At 48.2% G+C, this 13,836-nt stretch overlaps 1 protein-coding gene across 1 annotated transcript; it reads right to left on the minus strand.

Annotated features, from left to right (window-relative positions):
* Nucleotides 1-4,960: 4,960 nt before the first annotated feature.
* Krt9 (keratin 9) lies at nt 4,961-11,426 on the minus strand. Its single transcript, NM_201255.2, has 8 exons — nt 10,808-11,426; nt 9,619-9,701; nt 9,337-9,493; nt 8,904-9,065; nt 8,101-8,226; nt 7,771-7,994; nt 6,533-7,416; nt 4,961-5,285 (listed from the first exon to the last, which is right to left on the minus strand). Exons 1-8 carry the CDS (start codon nt 11,381-11,383, stop codon nt 5,266-5,268), a joined length of 2,232 nt encoding a protein of 743 aa, NP_957707.2. The 5' UTR covers nt 11,384-11,426; the 3' UTR covers nt 4,961-5,265.
* Nucleotides 11,427-13,836: the final 2,410 nt, after the last annotated feature.

Genomic DNA, 13,836 nt, shown 5'->3' on the forward strand with positions numbered 1-13,836 from the left:
TTCTTTTCCTCTCGTTTTGATTAAATGCTCTGGCAAGAGAAACAGAAGGGCGAGAAGGTTCATTTCCACTCACCGTGCAAGAGGAAGTCAAAACAGTGGGAGCAGGAAACTGCTGGTCATGTGACATCCACAACCAGGAAGCAGAGAACGGGATGGTAAAAGTGAGTGCTTGGTTCCTGTCTCCGTGTTCTAGTCCCGTGAAGAGACACCAGGACTGTGGCAGCTCTTACAAAAGAAAGCAGTTAACTGGGACTGGCTTACAGTTTCAGAGGTTTAGTCCATTATCATCATGGTGGGGAGTATGGCGGTGTGCCAGCAGATGTAGTATGGAGTTTTCTGTAAGCTGTGTGCTTTTCCTCACATGCCGCTCCTCCAGGAATAACGACTCTGAGACTTAAATATAGTTACAAGCATCTTGGTCATATGCTTTGGCCATGGAACTGACTGGCCCATAACTGAATTACCCCATTATTCTCATCTTAGCATGCCATGTGAATTACCCTGTTATTACCATCTTAGCATGCCGTGTGGCCTGTCACCTCAGCTTTTATACACCTGTCTTCCTCCAGAGTTCCCAGAGAGAATCTCCCACATCTATTCCCCAGATATCTCTCTTTCTCTCTCTCTCTCTCTCTCTCTCTCTCTCTCTCTCTCTCTCTCTCTCTCTCTCTCCCTCTCTACCAGATGTCCCGCCTTCTAATCCTGCCTCAGCTCATTGGCCAAAGGCTTTTTTATTGACAGGTGAATGCTCTTACATAGTACACAAGAGATTATCTCTACAAGCAGGCACTAGAACAGTAGCTGGGAGCTACATCTTGACCATAGGCAGACAGGCAGACAGACAGACAGAGAAAGAGACTGGACCTGGCATGAGCTTTTGAAACCTCACAGCCCACCCCCAGTGACACACTTCCTCCAACAAGGACACACTTTCTCCAACAAGGCCACACCTACTCCAACATGACCCTATCTCATCCTTCTTGAGTAGTGCCATTTCCTGATGACTAAGCATTCAAACACATGAGTCTATAGGCACCCCAGAAGCTCATGTTTAAACAGAAGAAAGTATGGGCACCCAAGGCCAAGGGTCATGGAGAGAGCATCTTAGGCATCCATTTAACACAATGTCTATTCAAGATCCCCTTGAATAAGGCAGGCCTGAGACAATTGACTTGAACAGGGAGGCAGGGTCATGGCATCCAGCTGAAGGGGCAGAGTAGTTAAAAGGAAAGTTGAAAGGAGCCAGGGTTTCTGGTATAACCACTAGAGGAAGGAAAGAAAGGTTTGGCTAAATGCAGCAGGAGCACTGTCTGCAGGGGAGCACTGCCTGCAGGGGAGCACTCTGCAGGTTGTAAACATCCAGGAGCAGAACATATGGTGGACATTTTCCAGAAACACTATCCTTCACATGGACCAGATGGCGCTGCCATTTTCCTCAGAGCCTTTCTCCTCTGGGTCTGAGACCAGGGTCCTTGACACAGTCATGCCCATGCCAACAACACACATTCACTCAGTCCTTCAGGGTTTCCGCCACTTCCATCACCCTGGGGCTTGTGGGCTATACATTCTAGCCTGCTCTGTGGGTGGCAGGCTACCAGTCTCAGAGCAGGTAGACATCCAAGGTTTTCCTCTGGCCTCCACATGCACACTCGAGTTCATGTATACACACATACAAACAAACATAAATATTTTTTAAAAGCTTGGACAGACATTCAAGCTTTTAGATGATATATTAGGTCCCATCACTATGCAAAGAACCTGAGACAACTCCAAAGGAGAAAATACTGACTTAGGCCCAGGGATTCTAGCTAGTCTCTGGCAGCTTGGCCCTGGGCCCGTGACCCTGTGGACAGTAAACTATGCAAAGAACAGAGTGGAGGAAAGTGCTCACCTAAAGGTGGTGAGAAAGCAGAAAGAGAAGAGAGATTGGGGTACAATTAATTCCCTTCAAAGACATGCAGTTCAATGGCCTAGCTTTCTTCTTGTACACCCCACCTTCCAAAGTCTCCACCACCTCCCAAAAGTGAGGTTTGATAGGTTATTTCTCCGCCAATGAAATGAGCCAATTCAAGCTGGGTGAGTCCACTGGCCCTGAGAAAGGAGGGCAGGGAAGTAGCCATGGGACAAAGAGAGATAACAGGAGGGGGGGAGAAGGAGAGATATGAGAGAGAGAGAAAGAGAGAAAGAGAGAGAGAAGCCAAAATATGTGTGTGTGTGTGTGAGAGAGAGAGAGAGAGAGAGAGAAGCCAAAATGTCTGGATTACATAGGGAAGAGCCTGTGGCAGAAGGGCAGCTCAGCCCCTGGGCTGGAAAGCTCGGGGTTGGGTGCAGTGTATGCCAGGTAAGGACAGAGGGATGCTGGGAGAACCTAAAGGCCAGGTCTGCTTTAGTGTGTAAAATATGCACCTCAGTCCCCTGTCCCAGGTTCCTAAACCAAACAAGGTTATCTAGGGATAGTCTTCAACCCAAAAGCCTTTGGGAGTCATTTAAAGTCCATTTAATGTCTATCACAAGTGGCTTGATGTGCAGCCATGGTCCCTGAAGAACTGCCTAGAGAGGAGGGCTGTCCCTAGTTTATGAAGGAGCTTTGCCGTCAGTCCAATCAGAGTGCTTGATGACGCCCATGGGATGCTCTTCACGCTTCCCTGGAGCACCCTGCTTATGCCTACATTTCGCTCTCTGTGGAATCTTCCATTGCACAAGCAGCACCATGGTTTTTTTCTTGTTTCCGCTCCATAGTCATCATGTGGCCTCCTCATGGAGCACACTAGATGGCTTGCCCAAAATGGACTCCATTACTGCTCCTTATACACCCGTACCTTTCACCATGTGACTCTCCAGCTCTTTGCCTCAAGAGGAGTCTGCTGCCCCTGCTCTCAAATCTAGATTAGGTTGTGACTGACTTTGGCCAACACCGTGAAGGCCAAACAACTGTTCCTCAAAGGACCTTGTGTAGTTACCACTTGCGTTGGGACACTGGCTCAAGGTAGCTGACTGGAAGGTGAGAGTCACACATTTGTCCTCACCACCCCAGCCAGCTCTCAGGGAATCTCAGAGGAAGAACTGCCTAGCCCTTGCAACCAGCCACAGACACATAGAGAAAATAAAACTGTTCTGTCTAAATCGCCAACTGCAAAAATCACAAGGTGTCTTAGTTAGGGTCTCTATTGCTGTGAAAAGAACAGGACTAAAGTGACTTTTACGAAGGAAAACATTTAACTGGGGCTGGCTCACAGTTTCCGAGGTTTAGTCCATTATCATCATGGTGGGAGGCATGTCAGACATGGTGCTGGGGAAGGAGCTGAGAGTCCTACATCCAGGTCAGCAGGCAGCAGGAAGAAACTGTGAGCCACTGAGCTAGGGCTTGAGCATCTGAGACCTCAAAGCCCACCTCCACAGTAACATACGTCCTCCAACAAGGCCACACCTACTCTGACAAGGCCACACCTACTCCGGCAAGGCCACACCTCCTAATAGTGCCACTCCTTATGGGCCAAAAATTCCCATGAGTCTGTGGGAGCCATTCCCGTTCAAACCACCACACAGGACAAATAAATGATCATTTAAAGCATTAAAGAACTTCACGGTGAGTTGCTTTATTGTTTCTTCTTTTCGGTTTGTTGTTGTTCTTTGCTTGCTTGCTTTTTGTTTTGATTTTGTTTCGTTTTGCAAAACAGTGTTTCTCTGTGTATCTCTGACTGTCTGGAACTCATTGTGTAGACCAAGCTGGCCTCGAACTCAAAAATCTGCCTGCCTTTCCCTCCCAAGTGCTGGGATTAAAGGCGTGCACCACCACTGCCCGGCTGAGTTACTTTACTCTTAACACAAGTTAAGTGACAGAAAAATTAACCAACTCTTTTCAAAAACAAATTCAGTTAGCTCTCTCTGAACCTCTGTTAATGCCTAATATAAGGAACTTAAGGTCAGTCTCCCTGAGTATCCCGAGCTAGTATCTCACCGGCAAGAATTCACTCGGACAACCGAATTCTTCTACGGCAAAGCTTTATTGCTTCATCTGAAGGAAGACCCCGAACAAGGAAAATGGTGCTGCTTATATACCCCTCTGTGTGACATGTCAGCTCCTGATTGGCTGCTCACTCATTACCCCACTACTACGCCCCGGGATGGGCAGTGACTTGGCACGAATTTACTATTGCACCTGTGCACATTACTTGTTTACCAGTTAGGCACAGCAGAGGCCAGCGCCATCTTGTAATGGCGATTGCTCACGGCTCTCCACACCTGAGCCTGTAAATCCTAGCTACTCAGGACACTGAAGCAAGGTCACAAGTTCAAGGCCTTCCTGGACTCCGGAGAGCTGGGAGTGTGGCTCAGTGGTAGAGTGTTTGGTTGGCAGGAGCAAAATAGGTTTAATCTCCAGGAGGAAAACATGAGAACAAGGGGCTGGAGAGATGGCCCAGTGGTTAGGGATGCTTTCTACTTCAACACAAGGCCTCAATTCAGTTCTCAGCATCTGTATCAGGTGGCTATCCACCACCACCAATTCCAGTTCCAGAGGATCTGACACCCTCCGGTCTCCACAGGTACCTGCAGGCACATGATACACATAAACTTGTGCAATCTTTCTCTCTCTCTCTCTCACACACACACACAATTCATGGATCTATGGTAAAAACAAAGAAAAGGAAGCATAAAAGAGGAAAAGGTTTAGGGAACATGTAGTAGCTCAAATCATGGCATAAAGGTATGGTCAGGGGACAGACAGACTGTCATGTGACAGTTGGCCATCTCCCTTTTTGTTAATTTGGTCCATGGGCTCAGCCTACAGGGTGTCACCCATATTCAACATGGATCTTTATGCCCTTAGTTAACTCGTCTCTGGAGATATGCTCACAGACACACCCAGACGAACATTAACTATCTCCCAAGAGAGTTGCAACTCAATCAAGTTCACAGCCAACATCAAGCATCACGCTACTTCATCTCACGGTACAAACACCTCAGAATCCAAGTTTAATTTGCAACAGGAAAGCTTTACTAGGAAGTCAGGACAAGGAAGGGAGTGGAGCCACCCCCAGGACACAAAGAAGAATCACATTCTCCCTAGCCCTGAAGCCTCCCCAGCAAGGAACAGAGCCAAGAGATGTCCAGAGGCACAGTGCCAACTCCATCCAGTTCCAAACGGTTACCCCAGCTTGTGGCCGGCTTGTCTTGATGTCAGGATGCAGTAAGGATGCTTCATGTAGCTTCTGCCCTCCCGGGACAGTCTCAGCTGGGGTCCGGTGGAGAAAGTGAATCGGGGTTCTAGTATCGCATCTTGTGCTCTGTGGCAGAAAGGAGAGAACAGTAAAAAGAGACACTCTGGGCTGTGACTTGAAGAAGAAACTGGGGACAAGAAACTTGGACCTCATAGAGCTGGAGGAACCTGAGATCAGAGCACTGTCATTGCGAAGCCTCTGGCCCCACCCAGTTCCCCATCTCTCCTGTAACAACCCTGAGTTCAGAGAGAGCCAGTGGACGGGACTCTTCACCACCCCACAGCATTGTCAGTAAATTCTTTGGCTACCCAGACAAAGATAGCACCAACCTCATTCCTAGATTCACACCAGATGCCCTACAGAGCAACTGGACATTCAAAAATACATAAGATACCTTGTAAGTGAACAGTTCCCTGATTCTAAAAGGATTCCCCGAGCTGCCCATTGCAGCGCTGTTATCCTGCCACTTACTATAACTTCATATTGAATTTTTTTTAAAAAATGAAACCATAGCTTAGAGGGCAGTGGCTTTATTTATTTATTTACATGGGTATTTTCTGCCTCTGTGTATATAGGTGCACTGTATATATGTGCCTGGTGCTCTCAGACATCAGAAAAGGGCATGGGATCCCCTGGAACTGGAGTTATGGATAGTTGCAAATCACAATGGGCACCGAGAACTGAACCCAGGTCCTCTACAAAAGCAACAAGTGCCCTTAACAGCTGAGCATCTCTCCAACACAGATATTTAATTTTTACCACATTAAGTTCAATTTGTAAATAAAGATTATTTCATGGTGTAGAGACCACCTCCCTTGCATGAGTCCTTCTCCTTTCCACAGTTGTACTGTGCACTGGTTGCACTAACTGACCACTGACTAAGACCCCTGTGTCTCTTTTCCCTGTGTTGTTACTGATCTGAGCCTCCCATCCTAATGATGGCTGAAGGCACTGGGCATGGTGCCCCACAGGGCTGAGCCCATCATTTGGAAACTACATGATCATGAAGAAACAATTTACTCCTTCTGAACTTCATTTTCCATAAGTAAAACCTACCTATGAGCTACAATAGAAATGTACATGACAGTTCGGTTTTTCAATCCATCTCCTCTAATCACTGAGACTCAGATCATGTGCAGATCTAATTTCATCTAACGGTCAATTTAGAACCATGTGTGGATCTATACTACTCTAAAGACTTTCCTAGAAATCCATTCCATTCAGAACACGGAGTCCTGCCAAGATATCCAAAGATACACAGAAAAGGAGAGTTGCCTCGTATTCACGAGGTTGAGGATTCAGTAATTCCTTACCTTGTGAATCATCATCGCAGTCTGCAGACTTTGAGGAGGACTGGGACTGAGATGGCCTTCTATTTCCTCCACCATAGCTACCCCCACTTCCTCCTCCAGAACCACTTCCTCCTCCATAGCTGCCTCCACTTCCTCCCCCAGAACTGCTTCCTCCTCCATAGCTACCTCCACTTTTTCCACCATGGCTGCCCCCACTTCCTCCTCCATAGCTGCCTCCACTTCCTCCCCCAGAGCTGCTTCCTCCTCCATAACCTCCTCCACTTTTTCCACCATGGCTGCCCCCACTTCCTCCTCCATAGCTGCCACCACTTCCTCCTCCATAGCTACCCCCACTTTTTCCACCATGGCTGCCCCCACTTCCTCCTCCATAGCTGCCTCCACTTCCTCCCCCAGAGCTGCTTCCTCCTCCATAACCTCCTCCACTTTTTCCACCATGGCTGCCCCCACTTCCTCCACCATAGCTGCCCCCACTTCCTCCTCCATGGCTGCCCCCACTTCCTCCTCCATAGCTGCCTCCACTTCCTCCCCCAGAGCTGCTTCCTCCTCCATAACCTCCTCCACTTTTTCCACCATGGCTGCCCCCACTTCCTCCACCATAGCTGCCCCCACTTCCTCCTCCATGGCTGCCCCCACTTTCTCCTCCATAGCTGCCCCCACTTCCTCCTCCATGACTGCCTCCACTTTTTCCACCATGACTGCCCCCACTTCCTCCTCCATAGCTCCCTCCACTTCCTCCTCCATAGCTGCCCCCACTTCCTCCTCCATAGCTGCCCCCACTTCCTCCTCCATAGCTGCCCCCACTTCCTCCTCCATAGCTGCCACCACTTCCTCTTTGTCTTCCTTTGCCACTTCCAAAGCCAATTTGTCCAGCTCCAGACGATTCACTGAGGATAAAGGGAAACACACAGAGATATATACAAAGATGAACCTGAACAGAACTAAGACTTAAGTGTGAACTGAGGCATCCCATCTGGGAGGGAAGGGTGCCTTCCTCTCCCTGGAGCAGAAGGTATCCCCTTTCAGTGTTACCATTCTCCTTTCCAAAGCTCAAAAGCCTCAAGAGTTTCCTACCCCCCCCCCGAAAAAAAAACACCCATAGGGATGAAATCCTCAGTCCATCAGACCCTTGCATACTTTTCTAGATGCTTCTATTCAAGAAGGCTAGAATTGGTAACAGAAGCCTACAGGGACTCCTCTGACATCTACACTGTAGAATCTACAGACTCCTGAGGACCTACAAGTCTTGCTGGCCGCCTTCAAGGAGCTCCCGGTAAGTCTCAATTTCTTTCTCCAGCCGTGTCTTGATGCTGAGCAGAATGCTGTATTCCTGACTCTGGCATTCAGTTTCTGCCCGGATCTCAGCAAGCTGGGCCTCCAACTCGCTGATCTGCTCCTGGATCTGCTGCAGCTGGCCACAGTAGCGGTTCTTTGTGTCTTCCAAAGCCTTCTCCAGGGCTGATTTCTAGGAAGCGAAAGGAAACTTCAGAAGGGATGTTCCATTCCTTGCCCCTCCTAAAGGTTGTTTCTGTGCCCTGCCCTGGCAGTGAATCTGGAGCAGGACAACCCACCGTGGTAAGCTGAGTCTGCAGCTCCACATTCAGTTCCTGGATAGTGTGCTGGAGCTGGGACACTTGCTTCATGTTGCTCTCCATCTCTTGGCCACTATTTGTCATTTGCTGCTCAATCTGGGTCATCTGCAAACCAAAGGCTCAGTTAGGGACAGACACAGTCAAGAACATCTGTGGGAAAGACTGTGCCTCACTCACCAGGCTCTTCACCTTTAAAACCAAGGCTTAGACCAAGCCAAGGATATACTACTGAATTCTGGGTCCCACTGACCAGGTTGACCAGTTCTCCAGACACCATATTCCCTTTCAGTGAGGTTTCAAGGCCCTTCATTCTATGTCCCTAATCCCCTTTCTAGTCTTAGTTTCTTATTCACATGCAAAATGGCATGTCTTTATCTATCATTCTCTGTTCCAAGCTTTGGAGACCAGGGAAGAAGGGAACAAGCGTGGAACTCAGTGTACCGCAGAAGATGCTAGATGTCTCTACTAGAGTCTTACATCACACAGGATTATAGTGAGTTGCCCACTCTCTGGACAACATACACTAATAAACTATGCATGCCTCAAGAGTGGCCATCTTATTTGGCTCACCTCTGAGACCTTAGCTCTTCGCCTAAAACTGGTACCACTCTACAGTTGTGTCTCTATGGGGAATGAAGAAGAGTACACAGCATCCATTGGAGGATGAAAGGATAGAGCTATGCTGAGAGATGAAGAGGCAGAAGAATGACGAAGGAGGTGAGGAGTGGAAGGATACCTGAAAGGTGGGTTAGAAAACTGAATAGGAAGCCCACTCTGCTCACCTTGGACTCATAGTGTTGTTCAATGTCCTGGCGGTTCTTAGAAATGAGCTGTTCGTATTCCTCACGCATGTCATTGAGGACCCGGGTGAGATCTGTGCTAGGAGCAACATTTATCTCCACATTAACATCTCCATCATTCTGGCCCGTCAACTGGCTCATCTCCTGCAAGGAGGAAGAGGATATGAGGTTAGAAGTGGGACCCCTCTTGCCATCTTTCAACCCTTTCCCACCAAGTCCTCTCAGAATGCAAAAGAGGAACATCATTGTGAAATCAAAGCACAGCTGCCATTGCATGCCACCTGTGAGGAGCTGGGAGTGCCCCCTTCAAGAGTGAAGAAGAGGGCTCTCTCAGTCCATGGTCCACAGTGCCCCCTACAATCTCTGCCCTTCTATTCCTCCCTGTACCCAACAAGCCACAATAACAATAGCCTACCTCCTTGTGGTTCTTCGTAAGGGCATTCTTCTCATCCTCCAAACTATCAAGCAGTATCTCCAGATCAGATTTCGCCATAACCAGATCATCCAACACCTTCTTCAGGCCATTAATGTCACCTTCCACCCCTTGGCGCAGGCTTTGCTCCATCTCAAGCCTGTAGGCAAGTCATGGGTACAGAGTGATGAAGAGGGCACCAAATCCTACTAGGACCTCCAGAGCTCTGAAAATTGGGTGGGAGATGGGATGAAAATAAGGAAAAGGAAGGGGGAAAGGACTCACTTAACTCTGAAGTCATCCATAGTCATGCGAGTATTGTCGATGTCCACGAGAGTTTTGTTGTTCCTCACCGTGAGATCCACAATCTGAAAGACAAGTTTGCCTAAACAGGCCATGCTCCCTTGACATATGACCAACCTCAGAGAGAGGAGGATACCAGATGTAGCCAGCAGAGGTGTTCAGGAAGCAAGAGTTTTCCGTCAGCTTGTATGCTGCACGACACCCACACAGCCTTCAGCAGATGTGCCCAGTGTCATCTTCACTCATTCGACAAATATTTCAACATCTGCTGCAAAGGCCGTGTAGGGTCTAAGACAAATCCCAAGGAGACCACCATTGACCTCAAAGTCCAAACCATTTCATGAGAATCATGAAAAGGAAAGGCTGCTTTGGCTATCCTGAGAAACCGGGAAAGACCTTGGAAAGGAGATGACAATTGAACTAGGTCCTAAAGGGTGGCTAAGATTGCATGTGAGTAAATGGGTGGAAGAAATCTGCAGTTGGAGAAACAGCACATTCAGAAATACAAGGGTGTAAAAGCAGGAGGAATGAGTGAGAACAGTAAGGGACCTAACTGTGAACTCCTTTACAGTGGAATCTGAATGTGGGATATCACTGTGACAACTCAGTGCAACACAGAGGGTAGCCGCCCACTTATGTTAGCGGATAAATAAGAAGATTCCAGGCAGATGGATGGGTGAGTGGGTGGGTGGGTGGGTGGATAGATGGGTGGATGGGTATCATCCTCACAACCAGAGAGTCTCTCTATCACTTGATCAACCAACCACCCTGCACATCTGAGTTCTAAATACCTGAGAAGATTAAGTGACCAGCCCAAGAGAAATGGGACAGGAAGGATAAGACTAAACTGAAACCAGGACAAAAGAAAGCTCCAGATAGGTCCTAGCCTTGCTAGTATTAATCCAGGCTTCCTCCCTGCTATGGCCAAACTCAGAATGAAATAGCAGAAAGCCAAGCCTCTAAGACCTTAGAAACCAAATGCAAGTTTGCTTCTGATGGAAGTGTAGTTTCTAAAGGATGATTTTCTGATGTGTCTTTGCTTGGACTCTAGAATCTCACCTTTCCGTGAGAGAAGGTTGAGAAGGGGAGGGAAGCAAGAAGGGAGGGATGGGGGGGAAGGAGGAAGAAAGAAAGAGAGTGACAAAGACAGAGATTTGACTCTCATACATACTCTGTCCTTCAGGTCTTCGATGGTGTCATAGTAATGAGTGTTGTCCTTCTGGAAGACTTTGGGCCCCCTCTTTGAATACCAGTCCTGGATCTGCTTCTCCATGGCAGTGTTGCTCTCCTCCAGTTCTAGTACTTTCTCCATGTAAGAGGCCAGACGGGAATTGAGGTTCTGCATAACGATTTTCTCATTGGTGTTCAGAATACCGCCTTCACCACCTCCAGAGCCACCACCAAAGCCACCTCCAGAGCCACCACCAAAGCCACCGCCAGAGCCACCACCAAAGCCACCTCCAGAACCTCCACCAAACATACCGCTGTAACTCCCTGTACTAAAACCCCCTCCATACCCTCCACCATAGCTAGAGCCAAAACTGCCACCACCTCCACCGCCACAAGCCGAAAAGCCACCCCCGCTAAAGCCACTGGAAGAGTTAAAGCGGCCTCCTCCTCCTCCACCAGCCCTGGAGGAGCGACTGAAAGAAGATCGCATGCTGCCTCCGCTGCCCCCTCTGCCTCCTCCTCCTCCACAGCTGCTGCTGCTGCTCCAGAAAGATGAGGAGCTCTGTCTGCAACTCATGGTGCTGCCTGCCAGAGGATGTAGCCAGGAAGCGGTCTCAGGGTTGCTGGGTACTGAGCCACCCCCGGAGCTGCCTACTTATACCCCCTGCTGAAGGTGGCAAGCCTGGGTGTGTCCTCACTCTGTGCCAGCTTCCCCCCCATAGACTCAGAGAAGGTCTAGGATATGGGAGCAGCAGAGAAGCCCCAGGCTCTGCGTCCCTTGGTGACTGCCCGTCAGCAGCCCAGCCTTTCTCCATTGTGTGAGGTAATTTAAAGATATTAGGCTGTCAAGGGCACCATAAATCAGCCCTGCTGCTGAGGGGCTGACCTATATCCTACAGTCTGGTGTCTGGCTGACCTTGACAACAAATCTGAGACTCAGACCTCTCAATACCTAAGATCAAAACTCCCTCACCATTGGTTGTCACTCTCTAAACTCACCCTGCCCTGCCCCATACCTGGTGGTCACTGTGGGCTGAGATGGGAGCCTGGAAGTTACTGTGAAAGCTAGGGAAAGTGCAGCCCCTGCCCACAGGGAGCTTCCAGGGTAAACAGAAAGCCAGAACCTACCCTGGTGATGCCCCCATCAGATGGGAAACTCAGTTGTCACGTCCTTTAGGCTGACAGAAGAGACAGGGATGTGCTCCTCAGGACATGCCATTTTGCTGAGACAGTGCTATATGGCCAAAAGATGGAGGTAGATGCACAGCTATGCATCCTTCAGGGTTCCAGAGCAGCATATAGCAGTCACACGGAAGACTGTGGGAAAAAAACAAGCCTAATAAATACAGATGCCTATAGCGGGAACATAATGGGCCTGTCTGACCCACATAATGGGCCTGTCTGACCCATGCATGCATGCGTGCGTGTGTGTGTGTGTGTGTGTGTGTGTGTGTGTGTGTGTCTGTTATGTGTATGTTTGTGCATGTGTGTATGTTTGTGCATATGGGTATGTGTGTGCATGTGTATGTACATGTGTATGCATATGTGTATGTGTGTATGTGTATGTTTATTGTGTGCATATGCATACACATGTATGCATGTGTGTGTCTGTGTGTGTCTGTTATGTGTATGTTTGTGCATGTGTGTATGTTTGTGCATATGGGTATGTGTGTGCATGTGCATGCATATGTGTATGTGTGTATGTGTATGTTTATGTGTGTGCATATGCATACACATGTATGCATGTGTGTGTGTCTGTGTGTGTGTGTGTGTGTGTGTGTGTGTGTGTGTGTGTATAGGCATGTATGTGCGTATGTGTGTTTGTTATATACATATGTGTACTTCCTTTGTCACTCTTCACAGGGTCTCTCACTAATCTTGGAGCTCACTGATGCTTCAAGACGTGGCCAACAAGCCTCAGGGATCCTCCTGCCTCCGACTTCCCAGTACTCTGCCTTACAGTGCACTGTGTGGGATTACACCGCTCTGCCCAGCTTTATACATAGGTTCTGGGGATCAAACTCAGGTCCTTGTCCTTCTTGGCAAGCGCCCTAACCACTGAGCCATCTCCTTAACCTCTTTCCTGATTCTTTTGCAGAGTCCCAAAGTATCACAGAATTCCCCTTGGTTGGGTGCCTGTTTTATATTCAGCCCTGGAGGTAGCAAGGTACCATGATGTGACATCCTTGCCCCTGCTAGAGCCCCACACTTGTTCTGGTCACCAATGCCAAAAGAGAATGGTAAGGAGGCTACGGGATCTGCTGCCAGATCACCTGGGCACAGTCAAGACTCTGTGCCCCCTGGCTGTGTGACTACTGGCTTTCTCATGCTGTGCCTCTGTCCTCTCCTCAGCCTAAAAATAAATTAAATAAAATAAAGCCAGTTTGCCCATCCCAAGAAAAGAGGCATGAAAGAGGCTCAAGAAAGACAAGAATGTTTCTTATCATTCAACTGCTTAAGTCCCCCAACTCCACTGTCCTCCCTTGGCTCTGGGATGTCAGCTTCTAATAGCTCTCCTTGTCCATCCTATACCCCTTGACCTTGTTTTAAATTTTTAAATCATTAATTAATTAATTGGTGAGTGAGTGCGCATGTTCACGATGAGGGTGCACCTGCCACAGCACACAAGTAAAGACAGGAGGTGACTTTACAGAGAAGGTGTTCTTCTCTCACATTCACTCCGGTTCTGAGGATCTGAGGACCCAGGTCTCCAGGTTTGTGTAGTGTCTTTATGCCCACTGACCTCTTGAGCTATCCTTGAGATGGCCCGTCTAATTATGTCTCTGCTCTGACTACTCTGTTTTCTTAAGATGAGAGCCATAGTCCTTTGCATCCTTGCCTCATTACTCCCTGTTCTCCAAACCACACACACACATATATATACATGTGTGTGTATATATATGTATGTGTGTATATATGTATGTGTATATATGGAATATGTGATATATATGCCACATATATGTGGTATATATGTTATATATGATACATGTGTATGATATATATGATGTATATGTGTGATGTGTTAAATAT

Source organism: Mus musculus, chromosome 11 (genome assembly GCF_000001635.26).
Source record: "Mus musculus strain C57BL/6J chromosome 11, GRCm38.p6 C57BL/6J".
Lineage (NCBI taxonomy): Eukaryota > Metazoa > Chordata > Mammalia > Rodentia > Muridae > Mus > Mus musculus.

What these genes read in the sequence shown, in the direction of transcription:
- Krt9 (NM_201255.2), bottom strand. Translation starts at nt 11,383, where the DNA reads ATGAGTTGCAGACAGAGCTCCTCATCTTTCTGGAGCAGCAGCAGCAGC. An exon ending in TTACGAAGAACCACAAGGAG is followed by an intron (nt 9,066 to 9,336) that starts GTAGGCTATTGT and finishes TCCTCCTTGCAG; the next exon opens with GAGATGAGCCAGTTGACGGG. An exon ending in GAAGGCGGCCAGCAAGACTT is followed by an intron (nt 7,417 to 7,770) that starts GTAGGTCCTCAG and finishes CTTTATCCTCAG; the next exon opens with TGAATCGTCTGGAGCTGGAC.